The following is a 27,480-nucleotide window of genomic DNA, read 5'->3' on the forward strand; positions in this document are numbered from 1 at the left end:
GCTCCGCAGTGAAAGTGTTAAAATGAGATGTTTCATATTAACGTTCGTACTCTCAATGCCACACGTTCGTGACACGTTCCATGACACAATAGTGTTCTTCAAGATCTGGTTATGAAAAATTAGCATTTTCTTGAATTTGTCCAATTATTCATGAGAATTATTTTGACGATGTTAGAAAGATCTTTAATATCTCAAAATTATAGTTATTATCACGTCTACGTCATATCTTTTCGAAATTCAATTTTTGATAAAGATATATATTTATGGATACAAATGTTGAAATTTATTAATGACTCATGACCACTGGCTCTTGAAATCGTGACTACTACTGCAAATAGTGGTTTGGTGATTCGGTAGCCAACAAATAAATTGGTTGTCTACGCCCTGGTTTTGGTCCGTGGGTATTTCCTACCGGTCTGCGAAACATTCTCGAAACATCGTCTGATACGTGTTTCCATTACTTAATTTTTTATTTTATTTCAAGTCATATACCGTATCTGTATTGGCTTTTATTTCTGTCTTAGCCGTCAGAAGGTCTGCGAGTTATTTTTCCCATTACTTCATAGGCGTAAAGGTATTGGAAATATTGGGAGGACTCAAACCTAATATTTCTATAGGTTATTATGGGGATGGTGGGATTCATGCATGGATACAAGTGAACGCCTATGCATTTATTTGTTTCGCCGGTCCGCAAATTACTTCTTTTTTTTTTTATTCATCTATTCATTAACTTTGTTGGCCCGCAAATTTTTTCTTCTCTTTATTAATTTATTTCTGCTGGTTCGCAAGTTATTTCTCTGATCTCCACCGGTCCGCGAAAATTATCAATTGCTTCCTCTACCGGTATGCAGTTGTGAAGAGGTTGAGGAACACTGTTATATAGAGCACCCGAGCTCTAATGAGCTCCATTCTCCTTCACATTAGAGTAACAAATATTACATTATCATAAAATGTTAATAATTAAAAAGTGAAGAATGTCATATTAATTAGTTTGCCACAGACTAGATGTCTTAGTTGCTTCGAATACTGTCCAGAAAGGTGATTTTTTTTTGAGATTGAAACAATTTATGAGAATAACAAGGAAACAGGTATTTTCTGGATATTTTGCCGAAGTGAACTCGGAAAGAAAAGTCATCTGGTCTCCACCGAGACTCAAACTCAGGCCCTCTTGCATATCGGGAAAGCATGCTACCATCTACACCACTGGAGAGACACGACCTTACTTTCTTATTTCTCGCATTCTGGCGTGAGGCCCTGAAGTTTACATTAGTAACCTCTTTTTTTAAATTCTGCATAAAAAGGACATGGTCGTGTCCGAATACAGGGCAGTGGTGTAGATGGTAGCATGCGCTTGCCCAGAATGCAAGAGAGCCTGCGTTCGAGTCCTGGTGAAGACCAGATGACTTTTCTTTCCCATTTCACCTTGGCGGCGAATATCAATTTCCTTGATATATTGGACTGTAAGAAAAAGCCGTCTATCTCTATTTTGCGAATATTTTATAGATATGCGTAACCACACATACACAAATGTATACGAATAAGTATATTAATTCAAAATTATATAAACTTCAAAAAACTGTGGTTTTTTTCAGGCTTTTAACGCATTTTTTTTCATAATTGATTATTCACCATAACTCGAAACTGGTTCGAGATAGGAGAGGTTTTGTGGGGTGTCTCATGATCCAATTGGGTTCGTCTATTACCCCCCTTTCGTTTGGCAGAATAGATCGGATTCACTCTGTATATATAAAATAACATGTTCTGACTGATTCATCATCGCCGAGCCAAATCCTCTGAAGTTATAAACATGAAATTCAGTCCGTAGTTTTATTTCATGACGTAAAAACTGACTGAGAAGGGATTTTTCGAAATTCGACTCGTAAAGGGGTCATAAGAGGGTTCAAAGGTTACATGGAGAAATCACTTCGAGCCAAAACCATCATGAAATTAGAAGTTTTGTTTCATGACGAAGACTAAGCAAGAAGGGTTTTTCGAAATTCGACATGTAAGGGGGTTACGGGGAAGGGGAAGGTTCAAAAGAGTAACATAGAGAGAAAAATGAGCCGAGCCAAAACCGCTGAAGCTATAAATATGAAATTTGGTCTGTAGTTTCATATCATGACGCAAAGACTGACTAAGAAGGGGTTTTTTCTCGAAAATTCCACCCCTAAAAGGGTCACAAGGGGTTTAAAGGGTATATAGAGGCATCATGCGGAGCCGGGACCTCTGAAGTGAAAGTTGTGAAATTTCGTCAGTATTTTTATTTTGTAATGTAGAGACTCACTGAAAAGGGATTTTTCACAATTCAACCCCTGGGATGCAAAGGTTATATGGAGCAATCATCTCTGAGCCGAAATTGCCGAAGCTACAGATAAGAAATTCGGTCAGTATTATATTTCATGATGTAGACAACTACTCTCTACAACGGAATTTCGGAAAATTCAATCCCCAAGGGGATTATGATAGGTTCAAATACTATATCAGCGAATCGTCACCGAGTAATTTTCAGATTACCAAATCCACGCGAATGAAGCCGCAGGTAAAAGTTAGTTTATTAATATAAATGTGCGTAGGGTTGGAGAGACGTTTTTTTGAATGGCAGATCACTATATATAAGAGTACGTGGCGCATTTTTATGACTTAAAATAATATGAAACTCAAGATTAATTAGGTGGAAAAGAAGAAAATTAATTGGATTTCCACGGATAATAAATGAACATAACAATAATGAATTCATTAGGTAGGTTTAGGTTAGAAAATTATTATTTTTTCAGTATAGAGTGACGCCATCAGAGGCTAGTAGAGGTGACTTATTCGTTTCGAAGAAGACATGAACGTGCGTCCTAATTTCGGAGTTACGGAATCGGCTACTTCTAGGCAAGTCATCTCAAATTGGTTTTTACGAATAAAAACTGATAGAGGAAGTTCAGAACACATTTGAAATGGTCATTCAGATTCACATTCGAAGGAATATCCATAACTTTCTGAAGGTCGCCATCTACACAATATATTTCAAATGTATAAAACAAAATTTTATTGCACGAGTGTGTATACAGTATACATAAATTTGTCCGATATCTTCTGAGAATTATTCTCGCGATATAAAAACAAATCCTAGTAATTACATTATTTTGAGAACTAATATCGTCGCATCTTTCTTCTTGCTTTAAGCTTTAAATTTTGATAAAAATAAACATAAATATATACAAACACTCAAAATAAATGTATATCCAATTTGTTGATTCTTCCAAATTTCACAGCCGCTGCCGTTTTCAATGGTGGTATTGTATTTCTGACAGGGGTTCATAAGCTTGGTTTTAAAATAATCATTGTTTTGTAAATAGGGGGACCGAGCCTTCATTTTATTGCCACTGCGGGTCCGGGGAACACAAAAGGATTTTAGTTGCCCAATCGCCACTTTTGTAATATTCAACGATGTAATAACACAATGATATAAAATCATTTCTAGTGACTATTGAAGTCACCTTGTAGATACTCAATACATCTGACTCCACAGATGAGACTTACAGTTGTAGCATATAACAACTTAGGTTTAATTAACAACAACGGAACATTATTATTTTAACGTAGTATGTATATAATACTTACACATTAGCAACGCCTGTTCGCGTACAGGTAAGTTAAAAGTAAGCGAACAAGTAGTCGATCGCAGTTCACTACGTATATACAATGCAGGTTGAATGATGTCACGCTCCTTGGCTTCACCTGTATGATGCCGCCATAGGATCTATGAAATTCGGAAGCGCGCGGTTACCCTTTATTACACTTTATTTTCGAAACTTGTGTAACAAGATTTTCTCGTTCGAATGGGTATGTGCGATATTTTCGAACATTCATTTCGGCAATAAATAAATCTCAGTTTTGTATGCTTTCAAAATAATTAGATGTATCAAAATATCTAATTATTTTGAAAGTATACTGTTAAATTTGTTAAAAGAAAAAAAATATTTATGCAAAAAATAGTTTAAAAGTAAATAGATAATTTTGTTTAACACTGTCGTGGTTCAGTGGTAGGGTAGTCAGTAGAAAATTTTGAATATAAAGGGTGCATATTTAACAGTACTTACTCACGGCATTTTACTGGTGAACTGTTGATCCTAGAGGGGCATACTTCCAATTAGGAAAAGTATCCAAATAATGTGTAGACCTCACGTATACACCATTCATGTTGCGAGGGGTTGTATATTTATCAAAATAAAAAGAATAACTTTTTAGGCGGGCACTCGGCATACGTATTTTACGCATCACTCTGAATTTCGGGGAGAATGTGGCAGCTCAATTATCCGAAGTTCTGCATCAGATTGGATTTTGAATATTCACGGTATGTTGTAAAACCATTCATGGAATTCACCTCGTATCTCTCTGGATCTAAGGCCGGTATTACACTATAAACGTTTTAGAAAAGAGAGAGAGAGAGAGGCTCTTTCATAAAACTTCAAAAATACAACCAATAAGCACATCGGCTACATTCGAGAGAATGTAATCAATAGGATTATTGGTTGTTTTATGAAGTTTTATAAAAAGCTTTTATCAAACTTTTATAGTGTGATTCCGGCCTAACAGAAATAAAATTAAAGTAGCTGATAATGCCATATTTCCCGGGAGAGGACGGGGAGGGGATGCAGAGAGATATTAGGCGGGGTGTGTCACGAGAAGTGGGGTCGGCTACTAGTTTCCCGGGACTGAGGAACATGGCTAAGTTTTTCCACCATGACCCAGGTCTTCGACCACATGCTTGTATCTCTCCGTTGAGACAGAGCGGCGGGCCATGTTCTGGTTAGGAGGAGACCAGAAGACTATTTGGTAAAAACGCGTTGGTTCATATGATCGAGTGCCACATACTACCGCAGTCCCCTCGATGATGGACACTCACGGGACGTAATTTTTGTCCGCTACCGATAAATTTCGGTTAATGTATCGCCAAATATATTGGTATAGGGTTTCCATTGGAGGTTTCACTGTATTTCGGTTATAATAATGTCACGATATTCCATTTTGCTTCCAAAAAAATGAATGTATTCCACCAAACCACAATAAATGAGTTTTTAGGCTAATGATCCAACGGTTCAAAAAACAATCGGAATTTTTCACATTCGGCATCAACAAATAGGTGTAAAAATTTTTACATTACAATACATTATTCACTCAACCGTGTAGTGGACAGTATACTGTATAGAGTGAAATGTAATAATTCACCTACAGTCTGAATTCGTGCGTGTCTCTTTGATATTTTTATAGTTATGTATTGCCACTATACCGCATATGCGCCTCACATACCTACATTCCAGTGGGAAATTTCTAACGAACTGGTACGCTCAGAAACGTATATTGTGCCTTAATGGAGTTACGTTTAGCTTCTTGTTAAACTGATGGCGCCATCTGTATTTCATATTTCGAAGTGAAAATTTCAAACGCTTGAATTTTCGTTGAAACCTTATTATACCTTATTAAAGTTGTCTACATTATCTCTGTGGCGAGATTTTTTTTTTTTTTTGAATGAGAGATCAGCTAGCATCGTGCTTTGAAGTTGAAAAACCACAGAAATTAACTTCAGACAATCACTACTGTGCCGGCAATTTTATTTTGACATGGATCATCAGGATTAGAGTCCAGCTCTCGGTGCCCAAACGACCACACGCAGCGACTTATTTTATGATTCATAATACCTCTTCAAGACTAATTAGGAGGAAAAATGAAAATTAATTCGAATTCCAGGGATAAGAGATGAAGATAACAATGGATTTGGAAAGCGATAGGTCTCTGGAATATTAGAATTCATTCATTCCTGAAGCGACATCTACAGAATATTTTTCAAACTTATGTAACAAATTTTACAAATACAAATACAACGCCACAACAGGCAAAATGCCCAACGAGCTGGCTGAGAAAAAGATGCCCATAAAAATATGGATGCCATATATTTCAAAAATGAAAGTAAATTTGTCGTATGAATAATTTTTACTTCAAATGTGTTTGATAAATTTGAAAAATCATTATAAAACGATATATTTAGACAATTTTTTTTTCTCGAATATATGTTACCATTAGAACTATCCAATAGTTTTATTTTAAAATTTGATGAATGTATTATGTTACTGGGCCCGTTCGTAACCCCACAATCAGCCAAGAGCTGGGCATGGGAGTAGCAATTTGATTCTGGTTTGGTCTGTTACATATAATATATATTCTAGTTTTAATTATAGGAAAGCTGCCTCGAATGGCTGTTGTACACGTTCTGATTATCAGTCAATGGCAGGAGGGTCCTTAGAACACAAAAATCCAAGAACCCCGGATCAATATAGTTTGAAAGCGACTACCTGTTACCCGTTGTCACGGGAAGCTCGTTGGACAATATATACTAAAATGATGTGTCGAACTTCTGATATAAGTGGCTGGACGCTAATTGTTAATTAAAACATGTGTTCAATTTTTAAATTATCAGTGTTCCTTTTTAAACACTAAGAATATATCCTTCCTGTACTCTCATATGCCTGTGAAAAATCTGGAACCCCCATACTCTCTTCAATACAGGCAAACTAGAATATATTCGAAATAAATCTGTCCGCTTCATTTTACAAACTGTTGGTCTTCCTCCGTCTGTTATTGAACTCAAGCGCCAACTCAATATTCAACCTCTTTCCACCCGTAGACATATCTCTCGATCAACTTTCCTTCATGGACATTTTTTCATATCTACACTTCCAATTTCCTAACTCCAGCTTCATACTTTTCCAATAGAATTAACCATTCCCATAAATTTAAACCCATATCTTTGCATCCACTGATTGTTTCAAATTTAGTTTTCCTCGAACAATAACCGATTGGAACAACCTCCCACCAAACATTATTGATTGTACAAGTTTTCGATTTCCTTTGTAACAACAACCGTCTCCTCTGTCAAACTTTACCACCGCATTTCCTTGTATAGGCCTCGGTCAAGCAATTATTCAATAAATAAATAAGCACTATACCACACTCTAGGCGAAATCTATGGTCGATCCCCGTAATTTGAAATAAACATTCATTTAGGGAATAGTTATACTTTACTACGAATTGAAATTATAGCCATAGAAACAGCTTACATTTATTTCAAGCATAGGGGAGACAGATGTACTTACGGACCAAAATTTACGTTTTCATTTTTCTCAGCAGCTTGGGAAACATATTTTCACTTAGTGAAACGCTCAGATTATGCTCTAAATCTTTATGAATAAAGTTATATTTTTTGAAACCTAAAAGTTTTAATATTGAATTTAAAAAAAAATTCAAATTTAGCAATGAAATTTTTGTCCTTAGGTATAAACAACCTAATGTGCCTACGGACACACACAGATGTACCTGCAAACATAATACAAAAAAGAGCAAACAAAGAAGTTGTTAATAAATATTTTATTGATTTATAAAGTTTCAGGTATAAGTATACACATAAATTGATGTCATGTCATTATATAACGTCAACTGGGGTGATTTTGCCCCGTTTTACAACTGGAATTAAAAATATTCATTCAACCCATTGGTTAAAAGTCGAAAACAAAGTTTTTATGTTTGGTTCGCGTAGATATGATTTATGTAGTTTTTATTTCAATGGGTCCCCCCTCTTTTTTAAAGGGCAAACTCAACCGGCATAACTGGATGATTTTGCCGAAAAGTAATGGGAAAAAAATCGTCCAAAAACTGATGACTCTACTGCAATATAAGTTGGTATACACGTAAAACAACTTCACGTAGTTCGAAGATCCGAACACGTATTACATATTATATCGAAGGTACATACATTAACTTAGTGTCCGAAGGTATTTTGTTCTATAAAGGGAGATAGCAACAGGTACGTTAAGATTTCGATGATTTTAAAATCAAAAATAAACCAAAAAATGATTGTAAACTATGACTGCAACAAATGTTATGGAGAATTAGAAAAATTAAAGTTTGTAAACCTATGAAAATATACACAGGGATTTGTTAAAAGTTTCAAATACTAGGGTGCATTTTTTTCCATATATAATGTTGAAGGAAAAAGTATTAATATACTGCGTAACACTGATTTCGGTGCCGGGTTTTTTATTTACTGATCTTATATGTATTTCATGCGCTGAAAACGAATATGACATTAGTTTTCACTCATCAGCTCTTGTTTGTGAGATATGAAAATAGCGTTATTCACGTTAACACATTAAATTAGGCTTAGTATAGGTGGTAAATTTGAAAAAAAATTACCTAATTTTTATCATCTGAATCGATTGAAGAAACACAGCAACAATCCTGTAAATCTAAATAGTTTACTTCGAAATGAAAAAGTTCAGATAAAAACAAAAGGAAAAGTTATTATTTTTCACTCCGAAAGATTCTTCTTTTTGAAATTCTTGAGTAAACTTTGTTTGCGCGGTTCCTTTTGCAGATTCCAACCGTAATTTGCCATCATATGAGGCATCGGTCTTTCATTTTTTTATGTGCCGGTTATTCCATGCATTTTTTGCCCTATGTATGCAAAGCAAGGGCTGTTCGGATCAAGACCTTTCATGAACTGTTTCATTAACCCCTAGCTTTATATACTAAGGGTTCACGAGCGACATTTCTTTCTCCAACAACCATGTTCTCTCTTGTAGGCCACTCTTTTCCTATCCAGTGGTATTGTGTGGATCAGCTATCCTATTCCATAATCACAAGAAGCAAGGATATTTCGCGAAGTCCTCTTGCTAGCCAAGGAGAAAGTTAACCATTTTCGAGTCCACGCAAATCACTCATTGATGTTCGTGAAACTTAATCCTCTCCATGACCAAAGCTCATTTTGGTTGAGTGAGCAATGGGTATATTGACCTCTTTAGATCCCTTCTCTTCCCATTATACAAATACAAATACAAATACAACGCCACAACAGGCAAAATGCCCAACGAGGTGGCTGATAAAAAGATGCCCATAAAAATATGGATGTCATATGTTTCAAAAATACAGCAACCCAATTAAAAATGCAATTAACACAAATTACAAACAATATATACACATGATAAAATATTATACAATGCCCATAAAGAATACTTATGGTTGTCTTATTCTAAGAATGGATAGCTTCTCGATTTACCCCAACATGTTTATCGTATTTCTTTTTAAACGTGTCAGTTGCGTTACAATTTACTACCTCCGGGGGTAAGCTATTCCATTTATTAACAACCCTATTCGAGAAAAATTCCCTGCGACACCATAACCTTGCATTGTCCCTCACCAATCGATACTGGTGTCCCCTTGTAAAAGCAGTCGATTGGCGGTGTACTAAAAGTTCATGGTCCATCCTATCCATCCCATTGAAAATTTTGAACACTTCGATCATATCTCCTCGACACCTGCGTTCATCCAATGTAAACATATTCAAAAAATGAAGTCTTTCTTCATAACTCAAGCCCTGTGTGCCAATAAGGACACGCGTAGCTCTTCTCTGCACCCCTTCAACCAAGTCTATGTCCCTCTGTAGGTATGGTCTCCAAAACCTTACAGCATACTCCAGTCCAGGACGAATTAAGCCTCGAAAAAGCGGAAGAATGACTTTAGGAGAACGCGAAGAGACCTTTTTGAAAATGAGACCAAGCATTCTATTCGCTTTTTTGACAACCGCTGAACAATGTTCAGAAAACTTAAGTCGCTCGTCAATGAGAATTCCCAAATCGGTGACTCTAGTTGCATCCGGGATAGTGACACCATTCAACTCGTAAGAGAACCGTGGGTTGTTCGAACCAAAATGAGCGACCATGCACTTATCTACGCTAAACGTCATGCTCCATTCATTTGCCCATGCTGCAATCTTGTTTAAGTTGGTCTGGAGCAACTCCCTATCGCTTTCATTTCCGATTACCCCCATTAGCTTCACATCATCTGCGAATTTGCTAGTAATTCCAACGATACCCTGATCGAGTTTGTCGATATTAGTTCACTGTCATAGATGCGCTGTACAAGTTTTACACACTATGTGTGTGGAGACCAATCTTTATCTTGGTCACCAAGCCAAACGTCAAAGTACCCAAGGTAAGCTCTTTTAACAAAATCAGAAAGGGTTTTTTCGTCCCCTTTTAGAGGACACTCACCGTGTATGTAGCGAAATGATTAAATGTGAAAGTAGTCAGGATGATTATTACAACTTCTTCGACTGGATGCCATTCCTTCTTTTCATCAGCCCTCAAGACTACTATATAAGTTATGCAGTTGTTCATGATTTGCGAAATGGGAATCCTGGAACAGATAAAACAACACTTAAAACGCACGATCATGCTTCACGAAAGCCGGACGACATACATATAAATTTGACGCTCAGAGCAACGAGATACGGATAGAAAATAAAATGAAATATAAAAGAGAAAACGAACACATATACTGACTGCCATGTATCGAAACTCTTCAAACCATAAAACCATAAACAGCAATTATGGTAGATGCAAACACTAGGTTATTTCAATAAATACGGTATACATACAATCAGCTGGTAGCACTATAGAGAAGAAGGAAGAAAAATAGCAGAGAAAAACGAATTCACTAAAAAAAACTTAACTACATACTACTAATTGCTAAAATATTTCATAATTTAGCCACGCAGAATCTCAAAAACTAGAGCTGACAGGAAAAAACTGGTTTCATATTTGAAACCAGCACACCAAATATGGTCGAATTCGGTTAACAAATTCGAGGCACCAAAAAAAATTTTTTTTGTAACACTGTGGGTTCACATGTTTTGCCCCTTCACACAGATCACAAATTAAATTACTCATCAAAATCTCTGTCCCACACTAATTAATATCGCATATACCAATCATGTGCTGTGTATTGAGTTTGTTGTATTGAAGTTTAATGAAAATCGTCAGAATTATTGCTATTGCATTTTATGCCCACGTGCAACAAGCAAATCGCCATTTTCGCCCCCTTAAATCTGTTCCCCTAATGTCATAAGTTATACCAAAAGATGGGAAAAATTGTTTAATACCCAAAACATATATCGCAAGTCGATACATTCATTATTTCAGAGTAAATTGAAAATTTTGCAAAAAAAAAAATTCAAAGTTTGGCACTCTGCTTGTTCGAACATGTCACGACATGAATTTTCCTTTGTCCAGCAAACCTCGGGAAAACCGCCATTCAACCTGCTCTTGGCAAAGAAGAAGGGCCCAAATGTCAATATCATTGGTCACTTGACTATGCCGCTACCAATGAAAGAGTCAGAAAAATCAGTTTAAAAATATTGAAAAATTTAAAAAAAATCATGGCCTTTTTTCACTGGGATGTGAAGCTGTAAAGAGGTATACTCCAGGGAACCAGTGCACCTCCCATAATTCCTCCAAGGATCGTTAATAAAGAAAAACCCGATTACCGTTCTTCACCATGCTCCTAAAACGGCAGAACCCATAACGTTGAGACAGTGACAATGAGCCAGCTCTGGGGCCCAAACCTCTGTCTCCATCCCTGAAGGCGACTCACCAGACTAGACACTAACGTGGTGATCCATATGCCGGTCTCAATTCTTGAACGGGACCCACCCCGGGTCTCCTCTACCGTGATGATCCATCCCACATACACCCAGTGCCGTCTAAACGCATGGGACCACCCGGGGCCTCACGAAAATGAAAACCTCTATTGAAACGCATTTTACAAAATATTTTAGGAGAGAACGAATTTTAATTATAATCACCCTGTACAATAAAGAATACTTATGGTTGTCTTATTCTAAGTAAAGAAGAGCTTCTCTCGATTTACCCCCAACATGTTTATCGTATTTCTTTTTAAACGTGTCAGAATTTACTACATCCGGGGTATAAGCTATTCCATTTATTAACAACCATATTAGAGAAAAAAACACCTCAACCTAGAATTGCCCTTACCAATCGATACTACGACTTTACCGCACACCCCCACCAACTCTACTCATATATCGCCATATTGCAATTTCCAACTAGTGGAGTTGAGTGGGAAATGATGGCGCCATCTATCGGTGGTCACCCCAGGCTCGATTAGTAAATGAATTTTTCTGATGTACTTTTGGCTGGATTCGAACCCATGGACCTTGACGGAAACCTTCATAGTGGAAGACGAGCACCTTACCACTGCGCCACTGCCAATTAATACTGGTATCACAGCAGTCGATTGACGGCGTACAATTAATCCATCCTATGCATCTCGTTGAAAATTTTGCATATCCTATGTGTGCAGAGAAAAATGCTTGGAAAAATAAATGTCAAGAGTCTTCAAACTCTGTTTCATTATTATTTTTCGCTTAAAAACTGATGAAAGAAATTACTTTCAGAACGATCCAATACTTATTGGCTGATAGTTTTCTTCCGCGCCATCTATAAGCGTTGTATTGTTTGACTTATGAAACAAGATCTTGTTTTATCTAATGCGGCTGGTGAAACTTTCAATGAAATTGAAATTAAACTTATATGGAAATATAGGGACAACGAAAACCGACCGAGCACGACCAGGCTCTGTCGCTTCCGTGATTTTATCTTACAATACGGACAGTTGAAAAACGACGCAGATGCTCACTCTTGGATTCATCATTCAATTGGAGAGTTTCCAAGATTTATGTAAACAACGTATTCGACTCCCACCGAATATCTCATCTATATCAGAAAGTAAAATAAAAATAAAAAACGTAAGAAAATATAATATCGTAATGTGCGAAGAGAAAACACTTGAAAGAATAGATATGTTTGTCTTGAAATTGTGTGCGTGTTTTCGCTTAACAACTGATGAAAGCAATTTGCTTCCAGAAACTTGCGGAACCATGGGCGGAGATACGGGGGGGGGGGGGCGTGGCCAATGCCCCCCCCCCCCCAGCGTCAAAGGTGGAGTGGACTGATCTAATGTATAAATGTATATATGAAATGACATCATCATCATCATCATGCCCCCCCAGACTTCCAAGTCTATCTCCGCCTATGTGCGGAACGACCCAATATTTCAACTATCCTCAAACTGTGAACCGCAAAGCAATGGCCGCGACGAAGGTTTATCGAAGAGACCGCATGTTACACTGCTCTGTGTGGGAGGCCGCGGGTGTGGAAAAAATTTGGGAACACCCGCAAAAACAAAAAATATTCATTATCTCGATACTTTTGTGTTGCGCGTGACATCTACATTATATTTTTTCAACTCATGAAAAAATCTTACTCTTCAATCATTAATAATATTTATTGACACAAATGTGCATATCTGTGAAGTTATTAGATAATTCTAGAAAAATATTTCGCATGTAGAAAAATTACAGAATTACATAATTTTTGATCAAAAAAAGAGAAAATATTTCTTCAATTTCATGTTTTTCTTACCCTTTGAATGTTTATAAAAGGAAATTTTTATGTCAGAATATTATTATTCAAAATTGTAAATCCTCCATCTCTCACCTGGTAGATGCAATATGCATTAGCTGTCACTTTGTGGCAAGTTAATAGTTTTCGCATTATTTGTTCCTCTCCGTAGGCTACTCACGGGTAGAACACCTATAGACAACAACGCCTCCATATACGAGCGGAGCTGTCAGCCATTTCGGTCCTACAAGATTGCTGCACTTAGGGCGGTATTCACCGACATGGTTTAAACTAGTCAACTTTTTGATAAGAGATCGACACGGATTGGTTAAATTCAGGTTCTTAACCAATCTATGTTGATCTCTTATCCAAAAATTGTGTGACTACAGTTTAAACCATGTCGGTGAATACGGCCCTTAATCGTCGCTTCGGAAATAACCGCCAAACAGAGTAAAAAAAAGGACCGCATCTTAGACTTGTCATGGCAACCTAACAGAATTCCCCCGCGCTGAAAATGGGTGACAAATGCGAGTGAGAAATTCAATTTAAGGGGAAAATGATAAATTTCAATGATCGAACTTACTATGGGAAATAGAATATATGGTTACTAATAATTTTATGTAATTATTGGCCGTCGATGTTTGTAGGCCCTAATAATTTTATGAAATTATTAGTAACTTTATTAGTTCGTACGCGATTACGATGTGAAATTGAATTAAACTCTTTATAGCAATAATATTCCTATTTACTTTTGAACTTAATTTTGTTTTCTGTTTTATCGAAAATCATAAATACGGAAATATTTAAGGTGAAATTCATTCCCCCCCCCCCGGATCCTTAATCTTAGGGGGGGGGGAACTGCATCAAAACATCTAAGACCTAAAAACATCCTCCATACAAAATATGTATCCGAATTTTGAAAAATGTGTGTGCGCTTGTGTATACATGTGCAGATATATTTTTGTAAATATTCAAACATTCAATAGTTCACTTTTTAAGGCAATGTTTAAGATAGTCTCGTGAACGAAGACATCGTGTTTTCTCGGACATTGCCCGTGTATGAGAAAACATTATTATACACACAATCAAAAAACAATACCAAATGCAAAAACAATACCAAAATAAAAAGAGCACACATAGATTAAATTGCTTAAAACATTTAGCGTAATTTGACAAAACACGAAAGAGGGAAAAGTACAAAAATAACAATAAAGAAATATGCATAGAAATAGAATTTTTCATCGAGAGGGAAGTAGGGCGCGGTAGCCCAGGTCGGTAAGATACTCGCCTAAAGTACAAAGGATGTTTAGAGGTATCGCGAGTTCGATACCCGGTTCGTCCTTGTCAGAAAACTTTCCTGACACAGGGGTACAACAAAAATGGCGACATGTCCGCAACAAAAATTGCTACCGCAGGGAGTTCCCCCATCGAGGGGTTAGCGCACCAACCTCTCGACGAGTATAAAAAACAAGCCTGCCGTTCGGAATCGGCAATAAATTGTAGGTCCCGGTCTAATTAGCCCTCGTGTGCAGAAAATGACCGTGGTGCGACAAAAATGATCAAAGAGAGGGAAGTAAATTGAACAAAGGGATAAGACATCACTTCAACGACTAATTCCTAAATTGAGGCATTATTCACTCAAGAGCACCTCGTCCTCAGCATATAAAAGAACCGGTCGTCGGATTCTTGAGGATCTTCGAGGACTTGTGGTTATAGTGCTTGGTGTGACTGCTCTGGTCGATGGGTGTCTTCGTACCAGATTTGAATTTCACCAAGTTTGTAATCATTATTAGAGCTTGCTTTTCTGGTATCTGTCCCCTCCAATTGTCAATATTTCTATTTGACAATGACGGACACATTTCTAATGAATAACGGACCGTTCAATTTTTCTACACTGATGACACTGGGAAAATTTTTTTTATCTAGTTTTCAGTTACATGAGATTTTTTCAACTGATCTAAGTTATTTTCCTCTCTTATCGCTGATTTCAAATCTGAAATCTATTTCTCTCTGCGAGCGCCAGTTTTTATGCTGGTTGGTATTATATACTGATACATGGCCAAAGTTTCCCCCGGTCTAACGACTTACACTAGTTTAGTTTGTGCTAACTATATAGATTCACTAGTGTGTAATTTATCAGTCTGTTGCATCAATTTTATGAATTTACTCCAGTGGCTATTAAGAGGGCAGCACTTTTCTAGCATGTAGGGCGCGGCGTCAGAACGACTTTTCGGTGTCGGTTTCAAACTGAGAAGACAAAGTTGCATTTTGTGGAGTTCATTTCAGATCAGATGTTCAAATCTTCTTAATGCATTCTGTTACGTATTTGGATGCTGCACACTTGTTCGCCAAAGGCGTAATATTTCATTGTTTGTGAAGCGTGCTTATAAAGCCTATTCTGAAATTCAACTTAGGAACCAAGACAAGAAATGGGCCCCTCATATTGTGTTTCATAATTGCGAGGAAATGCTTCGTGATAGGTCAAAAGGAAAACGAAACGATGTGCCTCTTGGGATTCCCATGTGTGGTTTGGTGGAAACCCACAGATCACATAACTTACTGCTATTTTTGCATGGTCAACACACAGGATGTCGACAAGAAAAATCGGAACAGGATCTCCTACCCTGATATTGCATCCGCTATTCGACCGCTTCTACCCTATGAGCAACTCTCAATTCCTGTGTTTAATGATTTTAGCTCATCTGGAAGATGCAGAAACTCAGCACGATCAGCAAATGTGTGGTGTGTGTTAGTCATTTCCAGCTTCTAGAAATGTTTTCAATATCTGAAGACTATCTTCTGTGATAACAAAAATGCATCAGTCCCACAGCAGTAGAGTCAGTCTATTTGTCATGAAAATGAATGAAAACGAGAAGTCAGAGTGGCTGTTTTTTAAGGCAGGTTATACAAAATTTCCTTGGTAACAGAAATGCAGATAATTATGATATTCGGGTTACTAGAAAGCTGTTGGCTTTTCGTGTCAGGGCCGGAACTAGAGGGGGCAGGGGAGGCAATTGTCCCCGTTGACAAAATTTAGGGAGCGACAGGTTTAGGTGAGAACAAAAGAACAGAGTTTCAAAATTACCGAATTTTAAAGTTTTGGGGCGGCAAAATAACGTTTGCTCCGGGTGACAAAAATCCTAGTTACGGCCATGGCTCGGGTGCAACATGAGCATTAACCTTCATTTACTATTTAGTCACCTTGATCAATTTCCCAAGAATCTTGGAGAATGATGAACGGGAAAACGCTTTTTCATCAAGATTTGAAGACGATGATAGTGATAGGGGCCGTTCAAGTATTACGTAAGCAAATTTTTAGCCATTTTTGAACCCCTCCCCATCCTTGTCAGCAAAAGTCAATAAAACTCTTACCCCCCCCCCCCCTGTCAGAAAAATTTCGTCATCAGCTCTGCCCCTCTGAATCCTAACGCATATTGGTGGGATCAGAGACGACACAGGGACGTAAGCATTATCCAAACCCCCCCCCTTCCCCCTTATCATCAAAAGTCAGTCAATCGGAACCCCCCCCCCCTCCATCGATGATGACGTAATGATTTGGGTAAGAGCAAAAATGTATTGTTCAGCGGTGGTCAAAAAATCGAACAGAATGTTCGGTTTCATTTTCTTCGCGTTCTGCGAAAGTCATTCTTCCGCTTTTCCGAGCCTTGGTTAGTTCTGGACTAGAGTTTGCTTGTACGGTTCTGGAGACCATACCTACAGAGGGACATTGACTTGGTTGAAGGGGTGAGAAGAGAAGAGTTACGTGTGCTCTTGTTGGCACACGGGGCTTGAGTTATGAAGAGAGATTTCATTTTTTGAATACGTTTACATTGGATGAACGCAGGTGTCGGGGAGATATACGAAGTGTTCAGTATTTTCAGCGGGATGGATAGGATGGACCATGATTTATTAAATCGCCATGATTTATTAATTCGCTTTTACAAGGGGGACACCTTGGATTGCTGTATTTTCAAATCTATGACATCCATAGTTGTTATGGGCATCTTTTTCTCTTTATGAATAGTCTTTCATAATTAAATGTTGAAAACAAACTCCATAGGATCACTACATATAACAAATTGTTATTTATAAAAATATACAATTTGAAAGAAAATTATCAAAATTACAGAATTTCGGAGAAAAATAATTTGTTCATGAATCAAAAACACAGTATCACGCTCATCCATCTGTAGTTTCATTCTGATCGCTATTATCACTGAAAGGAGTTGAAATATATGATGTAGAAACGTGATATTGGCCTTGGCCACTCATAAGCTGTTTCATCTCGAATTCTTGCACTATAGCAAAAATCTTACTTTTTGCTTGATTCAGAAGTACAGGATTCAATGATTTCAGAGTAGGAGCGATTCCAAACAAAAATGCGTCGACATGATGCTTTCCACACTTTTCTACTGATGGCTTTCTTTCTACTAGATCCTTCTCCGAATATACATATGACACAATCGGGCCCGATGGAGAAGGAGGCTCTTGTGGTGTTACTTCGTGTGACATCTTTCGCTTCAGTGACATGGGTTTGATGAATTTGACTTTCCTCTCAAAATCACTAGAGTTACTTGTTGAAGATGATTTAGCGAATCGGATACTATTGTCCACACTTTCACTGAGTTGGTTTTGGCTTTCCGTTTCTGACTCTTCGTCGATGTCACTGGTGCTCTGTGTCTTAAATGTTTTTGCGAGTTCCTCGTGGGTTTCGGTGACGAATTCAATTTCGTCGTCTTTATCCCGATGATCTTCCGAGTTGGGTACGTTAGTGTTTGTGTCCGTTTCCACAAGATGAGGTAATAGAAATTCAAGAATGGCTTCGTATTTGTATCTTCGAAACCGACTGCCAGGTTGTCCAGCTTTCCTTTTTATCACAACCTTGCGGAACTGATCTCGAATGGAAGCCCATTTTTTCCTGCATTCGTCTATTCCACCTGCAACGAAGGAAATTTCACTATATAATAAATCTCTTTATTCTATTCTAAGTAAGATTTATAATTAACATAGCTACAGTCAATTCCCAGTAAGACGAAGTCCGATAGCTCTAATATCTGCTTAAGTCGAAGTTTTCACTCACGTCAGAACTTTTTCCTCATTTTAGAGTTAGAATTTTCCCTTACCTCGAAGTTTTTTCTCAAAGTTTAAGTTTAAGAGAATAAGAGAAATTTAAAAAATAGCATTTAGGAATGGAATTTAGCAGATTCATTTAACCCATGTTTGACCGCTCTTACAATTTGTGACCAAATTGCACATTTTTTTAATATATGATGACTGTTTCAAAAAATTTAACATCAAAGAAACATATATTTTCTGGATGTTATGTTGAGGCAACTCGAAAAGAAAAGTCATCTTGTCTCCGGCGGGACACGAGCCTAGACCTTCTTGCATACCGGGCAAGCATGCTACCATATACACCACTGGAGACACGACCCAGCTTCCCTTATTTCACGCACTGTGGCGTGAGGTGTTGAAGTAGAGGCATTAGTAGCCTCTCTTAACTTCAGGAAATGCTCCCCCCAGACAACACCTATAGCAGAAAGCCTCCACGCGAAACTCATGACGTCACTGAGTCGTCCATTTCACCAATAGTCATTGGATATACTTCAAAAAAGGTAAAGATATGCATACGTCTGATTGCTATATGCAATGGCTATAGGTGAAATGGACAACTTTAGTGACGCCAAAGCTTCGCGCGGAGGCTTTCTGCTATAGAAGGTGTTGCTCCAGGTGGGACGGTAGAGAGAGATAGACGGCCTTTTTTCAGCCCAAGATATGAAGAAGTAAACATACATTTTCTGGATATTATGCTGAGGTTAACGCGGAAAGAAAAGTCATTTTGTCTCCGAAGGAACAAGATGACTTTTCTTTCCGAGTAATAACAATTATAATTTTGGGAAATCCTATGTACCATGCGACAAAAAAAAAATTGGAGAAAAATTATTTTTTTTCTATTTTTAAAAAAAATATATTTCTGTTCATGGTCAGGAGAAAAAAATTTAGATAGAAAATCAGAATAAAATTCCTGAAAATTTCATTTTTTGAGACATCATAAAAAATCAAATTTCATTTGTAAACTAACTTTAAAAAATACTACGACACTCATGAGATCTTTTAGCTGAAAAGTATTTGAAAAAAAAAAGTTTAAACGAAGCGATGCGTGAATGAAACGTCAGTCAAAAATTGGTTGCCGTGGTGGCCAACAGCTGGCCCACGATAAGATGAAAAACTATTGTTACGAAAAATATCGGTAACGTAATCTGTGTTGACGACCCCTCAAGTTAACAAAGCCATGAGGGAACGCAGTAAGAGATTGAGACTATTGGTCGAGAACATTCCGAACGAAAGATTGCCCCCGTCCACTATTCGAGAACTACGAGTTGGAATCTTCTATTTCTCGAACGTTCGACAAGTTTATAAAAATCACACAATTTCGTGAAATCGGTCTGTAAAAGAGTTGTTGAGACTTCATCCTCAGTGCAAGATTGTGAATGATTGTAAATAGCTGTTTTCGGTGAATAAACAAATCTGTGACATCCTGAAAAATTTCTTCCTCCTCTGATCGTTTCAAGGAATTGTGAGACATTATCCGGAGGAACACTATTATATTTTATATAGGTATAGGTAATAAGGCAATTGGCGAAATTGTGGTTAGGAAAAAAAAATTGATTTGACTAGAACAATTTGTATTTTCAACTCACAAAACCTCTTCAAACACACGCGTCACATGATTGATTTCAAAATCCTTATAGTACAAGGAGAAGAAAAAGCGAAAAGCATTGCACGCGAAATTCAGAATAACAAATTTCAAATACGAAATTATTTTTTGTTTGATAAACTTTAAACGTTTCATGAAGTGATATTCTTTACTCTGGTTAGAACATTAACACTCACAACTTTCTGAGAGAACAAAAATATCAGAACGTTTTCTCTTCAACAATTTCATAAATATATTGCAAAATATGCTGCAAGCATATGTTGTAAAACATTGGTAATATTTGCAATTTGTGGCAAAGTGGGTCACTTTGTGAAACTGATTTGTTTCAATGAAGGTTTGTGTATTTTTGGAAGAGCATAAAGTCTCCCGCAGTTTGCGGCGGATGGAAAGATGCGTTTCTTGGTCGAAGAATGTAGAATGGGAGTCTGATTGATTTTCTTTTGAACCAATTTTAGAAGGGTAGGAGCTGGATCCGTATTGAGACAAGTATACGACAAGAGATCGATGGACCATATACTTGTCTCAATACGGATCCAGCTCCTACCCTTCTAAAATTGGTTCAAAAGAAAATCAATCAGACTCCCATTCTACATTCTTCGACCAAGAAACGCATCTTTCCATCCGCCGCAAACTGCGGGAGACTTTATGCTCTTCCAAAAATACACAAACCTTCATTTTCAGTAAGACCTATAATTTCTTGCATTGGATCACCTACGCATCAACTTGCTAAATTTCTCGTTGAACTTTTGTCCCCTCTCTGCAAAAAACATCGTTTCACAGTAAAGAATTCCTCAGAATTCGTTTCCATCATCCGCAGCATTCAACCAGATAACGCTACAATGATTTCCTTCGATATCAAATCCATGTTTACTAACATTCCCATCAGCGGTGCAATTTCTTTCCTGAAACAACGTCTGCAAGAATTCCACTTCTCCTCGATTGAAATCGAAGAAATATGTCAACTCACCCAACTTTGTGTATCGCACAATTATTTTTCAGTGTTTGGAAAGTTTTACCGCCAAACAGAAGGTCTTGCCATGGGCAACCCACTCTCGCCTATCCTCTGTGACATATATATGGATTTTTTCGAAACAAAACTTTTGGAAACCCACCACTTCAAACTTTGGATCAGGTATGTTGATGACACATTCACTTTAGTTGATGAGACTGATGTCAATGTCACTGAGTTATTCAATTTTATGAATTCTATTGGCCCACATATTGAATTCACCTATGAAATGGAAAAAAATAATATACTGCCTTTTCTCGACGTGCTCATTAAAAAGACAGACACTGAATTTCATACATCTGTGTACCGTAAGCCATTCGCTATCTCCATGCCACCTCATGCAAAATCCTTTCATCCTCCCAATCAGAAACTTTCGGCATTTTCTTCTTTTGTTCATCGAGCACTAAAACTTTGCAGTGATTCAGCCTCCCTCCAGAATGAACTCAATATCCTTCGTGACATCGCTTCTAATCGGGGTTTTTCACCTTTTATCATCGACAAGGTCCTCAGAAAAATGACCCAGACATGCACCACGAACCTGCTCCCAGCTGACTCAAAACAGTTTTCTAATACCGTTGTTCTTCCATTCGTTTCTTCAAGTTTCATGATCTCTTCTATCTTCAAGAAATTTGACTTCCATACAATATTCCAGCCAACAAATATACTCACCTTTTCCCATCTGAAAGATCCTATCTCACCCTCCAAAGAATCTGGTATCTACTTCATCCCATGCAAGAATTGTGAAAATGGATATATTGGCCAAACTAGAAGAAATCTAAATATTCGAGTTCTCGAACACCGAAAGCATGTTGAGAAGGGACGGACGGATAATTCGGCTATTGCCCAACACTGTTGGCAACATTCACATCATTTTGATTTTGACAAAGCATTTGTTTTTAAAAAAGCAACACACAATTCGGAATTGAATTTTCTCGAGGGATACTTCATCAGAACATGCCAGAATTTCCTCGTTAATGATGGAAGAAACACACCACCTATTTCGTCAGCTTGGACAGGCTTTATTAACCTCAGTCGTGAAAAAACTTTCAACACTTTACAACAGATGGCTCCCCAATTCGCATCCAAAGACCACTCGGACGCAGCAAATACAAAGGCGAACTCTTCGGACGACCAGACGTAAACATCACTCTTCATTCGTGTGAGTTCGGACTACGAGGTCCTGATGACGGCTCTCCATTGAAGAGCCGAAACGCGTTGACCATTCGACCAGTTGAATTTATTTGTCTTAAAAACGTGGCAATTTTTGTATAAATATATTCCGTTTGTTTTTATGTCCTAAAAATCTTATATAGCCCTAGTATTATGCATAGTAATTTTTATAATAATAATTACAACTTTTTGTTTTCGATTTCAATATCATTCAGAGCTAATTCAGGATTATTTCCTTATGATACAAGGGTAGGGGAGCCAACTTCTTTCTGTTCGAGGGCCAACATAACGTTCGGCTGCAGCGTCGCGGTTCGTATCACGAACGTCAAAGACAGTTAAAGTAACCAATTACAGCCTCAAAATTAGTTGAAGGCAAGTAACACCGCCAATTACAACCCAAAAATTGTCAATGAAGTGAAGTCGCTAATTAAAGCGAAAAAACTTGCAAAGGGAAGTAAAGTTACCCTTGCAGCAAAGAATTATCAAAAGCAAGTAAAGTTGTCAATTAGAGCTAAAAATAAAAATTAGCTAAATTTATTTGCTAACAAAAAAACTGGATATGTGTGACAAATATGTGGGATCTCGAGAAAAGTACTGCACATTGTGATTACAAACACGAGAAAATACGGGACATTGCTAAAATTTGCCAAAAGTGAGCAAAATTGCCAACTATCCCCTAGAATCACTGAAAAATCGCCAATAGCGGAAAATGAAGCGCTCCTGTTAATTGCAGTGAATTGAAAAAAATTCTACAAAAGAAAACGTTGAAAGACAAATTTGCGAGATGAATATTCATACATTTAGTGTCGTAATTATCATAGCATAATTTATAAGCAGGTATAATAATTTTTATCCTTGATTTCAATAAAGAATAAAATTTCAAGTCAGGTTCGCTGAAAAAAATTCGGGAAGTAACGGTTCACTGTTGCACGGAAGTCGGGGTCTAAAAAATAAGGTGAGAATGTCTAAGGAAATGCGGGATGTATGGCCATCACGCCACATAAAGAGAAGATTAAAAAGCATGGGATTTCAATGCTGAGTTTGTGAAGTGACCATATGTCCCGCATTTCCAGGGACAGTCCAGGCTTTTTTCTTGCAAAAATGTCCTGGATTTCAACGAAGCCTTGATTTTTTTTTTTTGCATTCGTTTTATTTTTCAAATCAACGATTAAAATTATCTTCTCAACTCCGAAATTACATTACGATAATCACGATCATAAATAAGAATATTCATCTTATACATTTGTCTCTTTTTCTTTTTAATTCACTGCAATTTGCAGTAGCGCTTCATTTCCAGCGATTGGCGACTTTTCTGTAATTTTAGCATAAATTGGCAACTTCGCTTAATTTCGACATCATTTTTGACGATAATTGGCAATGTCCCGTATTTTGCTGTATTCCGAAGTCGTCAATATACCGCTTTTTCCTCGAGGAAATATGGTCAGCATGGTTATGAGAATTATCGTAAGACCAGAAGTACCGTGATTGGCTAAAAGTTTCAGGGAAACGAAATTCCTCAGCCATTCTAAATAAACAAATCGCTTTGAATAATTCAAGATTTAATTTGGAAATTAATTCTTTTGATAATATACTTCGAGATTTTCATTAATTTTTAAATTCAGTGTTGCGAAATTTTTTCCCTGCTATATTTTTATTGAATAAGATCATTAATGCATTTCTATTTTTTCCTTCATTTTCAAAAAAAAATTTCTCTCTGTGCTGAATTTCTTTCTTTTTTCAATTCATTCATCAGTTCTGAAATCTCTTTTTAAAAATTTTATTCATCAGTTCTAAATTTCTTTTTCATTTCTTTCATTGGTTCTAATTTTTTTTTTTTCAATTTTATTTATTTCTATTGTGAAATTTTTACGTGGTTCTGAATTTTTTTTTTTCACTTCTTTCATCGGTTGAAATTTTTTTAAATTTCTTTTCCATACAATTTTTTTCAATTTCTTTTCCATACAATTTTTTTCAATTTATTATCCGTACTAAATTTTTTTTTCATTTTTTTCCCATCAGTCCTACCTTTTTTATTTAGTCTTAACATTTTTTTGCTTTTTTTCATTGGTTTAAATTTTTTCCCCATTTCTTTCATTGACAACGCTGAGATATAACAAATTTCATTATTAATTCAAAAATTAATTTCAAAACCGAATTATTAGTTTCTTTTATCAGTTATAAATATTCATTTTTTTCACATTTCTTTTACGTGTGGGTCCTGATATCTTTTTTTTTTTTCATTTTTCTCACGAGTTCTAACATTTCATTCATTCTGAATTCAAAATTAGTTGAATAATTGATTCTAAAATTCATTATTTCGCACCTACCTTTCGCTCCAAGAGTCACGGCAATTTTTTTCCACACGGTTTCTTTGTATTCGGCATTCCGATATTTTTCGTGGAACCGGTCGTACAGGACCGGACATTTCCGAATTTCTTCGACAAGTTTTTCAACGTCAACGTCCAACACCATTATCACTTCAACTAAATTAGAAGCACGTACAACGATATCTCACTTCCCGTTGATACACACGCTACCTGTCACCGTTTGAAAAATTAAAAACAATACCCCGCACGGTACTGAACCGTGGCGTAGACGTTTGAACATGCTTTGTACACATACTTGGCCCGGGCGATGGCCGAGTTACGGATCCGTCACGGGGCTGTATTCAGTGCCTGCACGGTTCGCCGTAAACACGCCCGGAATCGGAGCAGAAGCTGCGTGACGTCATCCAATTCCTCCGCGACCTTCTCCGATTAGAACGCAACACGAAATTTCAGTTTTTGGATGAATTTTTTTCCCCATTTTTTGCTCATAAAATTCTTTCAAATTTCATGTGCGGATGCCACAAACATTGATTATTATTCAGCTATTTTTTATTGTTTTTTTTCAACTTGATTTTATTTTTAAAGGATTTTTTTGTAAGTCGTGTGTGCAATGTTAAATCGAAAAGAAGTGGCTGAGTTTATATTAGATGTAAGGGGAACGAAGTTCACAGGCGTAAGTAGGGAGGAGCATGGAATAGCCCAGGGATGGATAGCCGGGACTCCGAGCCAAATGGGGCCCCTCACATAAATTTACATTTATTTTGCATATTGTTTTGCTTCTTAAAGGACCCCCCCGCCCCAGTGCCGTCTTAAGGCATGGGCCCGCCCGGGGGCCTCACAAAAATGAGATCTAGTTGAAATTTTCGATAAGTTGTTTGGTGGGCCACAGAAAAATCAATTGGCCCGGGGGCCCATGATAATCTTAAGACGGCCCTGACCCCCCCCCCCCCCCAAGAAAATGTCTGTCAAAACTCGTGGCCGTAATTCGGGGGAAGCAAGGTGGCAACTGCATAGGTTGGCAAAATTTAGGAGCGGCAGTTTCATGTGGGAACAAAGAACATCATTAGAAAATTATCGAATTTTAAAGTTGGAGGGGGTGGGGGGTAAGCAAAATAATTTTGCCCCGGGCGGCAAAAACCCTAGTTATGGCTTTGACCTCTCTGTCTAAGAGTCATAGGCGGAGATGGGATTGAAAGTCTGGGGGACACGGTGATTGCTAGGTGGGGGGGGGGGGACAATGCGCACAAATACATGATCAGTCGGATTTACTTATGACGCTGGGGGGGGGGAAGAGGTATTGCCCTCTCATGCCTCCCCCCGTATCTCCTCCGCCCATGGGGAGAGTACCAAATCCGGTGAAATCAGAAAAATAATTTATTCTCACACAACACACACACTATCCGAGTGCGTAACGTGAAGCGACTGATGACGTCACGTCAACTTTCAAAACAAACGCTGGATGACAATCCGGTTTTACACCAGTGTCTCGTCCTTCATACGGAAGTAGTATCAATAACAGCGGGACTGATTCATGCTGCCATCTATACGCGTTTTTATAAACTAATCATGGTACACTCGTATTTGTTCTAAAATTAGGCAGTGAAGTTCGTGGATAACCGTGTTACATAATTCCAAAAAAAAAAAAAAAAAAAGAAGAGAGCTTTATCTGAAGCAAATTTTTTTTAGCAATAACTTAATTCTTTGCAAAAAAGGGTAAAAGGGTATTGCCTAAATTTCAAAGCAGGTGATAAAAAAAATCCCAAATTGCAATGGAAAGTCTCCTCCGTTTTTGCTACCCAAAGTCACATGTATCACTAAAGAAAAAGAAAATTATGTATGAACAAATTATCAGACCTGTTCTTACATATGGTGCACCGGCTTGGGCTTTCGCTCAGAAAAGCAATATTTACAACCTCCAGAAACATCAAAATTATATTCTCAGGAGATTCACAGGTGCTCCAAAATACTTCAGACTAACCGACCTGCACGCTGATCTTCAAATTACATCCATCTACAAATATATAAAGAAACTAGCCAAAAAGTACTTTGAGAAGCAAGAGGCTTCAGAAGTGGATATTATCAGCTCAGCATCCAACTACCCAGCTGAACAGAAATTAGCACAGCTAAGACCAAAGAATATCTTGGTTACAAATTTTAGTAAGGAATTTTAATTGTCATAGAACAAGCAATAATGGCTAATCATACTGAAGTTATGATTGAAAAGACCTTGTATTTCTATTAATAATGTACCACAGCATAGTATAGATAAACATTACTATAAATAGATTTCATCAAATTTTTGTAAAATGCTGGAAATGATGGAATTGTTATCAATACCAATCAATTCCATTTTTACCATTGGTGGAGTGAGAATGGTTTACGTAAATACAGTCATTCATAAAATGAAATATCAATTGAAAGATATATGATATGAACGCTTTGTGAATTATATAACCATTTGTTATGTGACCTAATCAGCATAGATTTTTTAATCTAATATAATTGTCAGATGTTCAAAAGTTACATAATATGATTCTGATGGGACTATGAGGAGTGTATTAATGTTCTGTAAATTCTAATGACCATTCGTAACCTTATACTCTGTTTTTCTATTTTATAATTATTTATTTTTTAAATATGTTTGTCAAATGTTTAGAAATCACATTGAATGGTTTTGGTGACATTGTTGGAGTTTACATGTTACACATATCATTTTTTGTCTGAATGGAAACATATTGTAAAATATGCTGCAAACTTATGTTGCAAAACATTGGTAATTTTTGCAATTTGTGGCAAAGTGGGTCACTTTGTAAAACTGATCTGTATAATATATTGTAGATATTGAGAATATTTGCAATTGATGAGATTTATTTTTGGAAGTAAGTGTAATCTGATGGGGTAGAGGATGTTTTAACCCCTGAAAACTATTTACAGTATATTGATATTGTTTTGTAT

General features: G+C 37.1%; 1 protein-coding gene across 1 annotated transcript; it reads right to left on the reverse strand.

Annotated features, from left to right (window-relative positions):
• Window positions 1-17,364: 17,364 nt before the first annotated feature.
• LOC149084746 (uncharacterized) lies at window positions 17,365-24,854 on the reverse strand. The gene is made up of 2 exons (XM_089235525.1): window positions 24,526-24,854; window positions 17,365-18,238 (listed from the first exon to the last, which is right to left on the reverse strand). Exons 1-2 carry the CDS (start codon window positions 24,668-24,670, stop codon window positions 17,481-17,483), a joined length of 903 nt encoding a protein of 300 aa, XP_089091651.1. The 5' UTR covers window positions 24,671-24,854; the 3' UTR covers window positions 17,365-17,480.
• Between the last annotated feature and the right edge of the window lie 2,626 nt (window positions 24,855-27,480).

The sequence above is a fragment of the Pholcus phalangioides genome, unplaced genomic scaffold (genome assembly GCF_987345545.1).
Source record: "Pholcus phalangioides strain wild (caught in Gottingen) unplaced genomic scaffold, Ppha-v1.0 ptg000008l_1, whole genome shotgun sequence".
NCBI classification, from domain to species: Eukaryota; Metazoa; Arthropoda; class Arachnida; order Araneae; family Pholcidae; genus Pholcus; species Pholcus phalangioides.

Excerpts from the sequence above, each read along its gene's own strand:
- LOC149084746 (XM_089235525.1), bottom strand. The coding sequence starts at position 24,670 with ATGGTGTTGGACGTTGACGTTGAAAAACTTGTCGAAGAAATTCGGAAA. Across the intron at positions 18,239-24,525 it reads CGTGACTCTTGGAGCGAAAG|GTGGAATAGACGAATGCAGG; the intron begins GTAGGTGCGAAA and ends CCTTCGTTGCAG.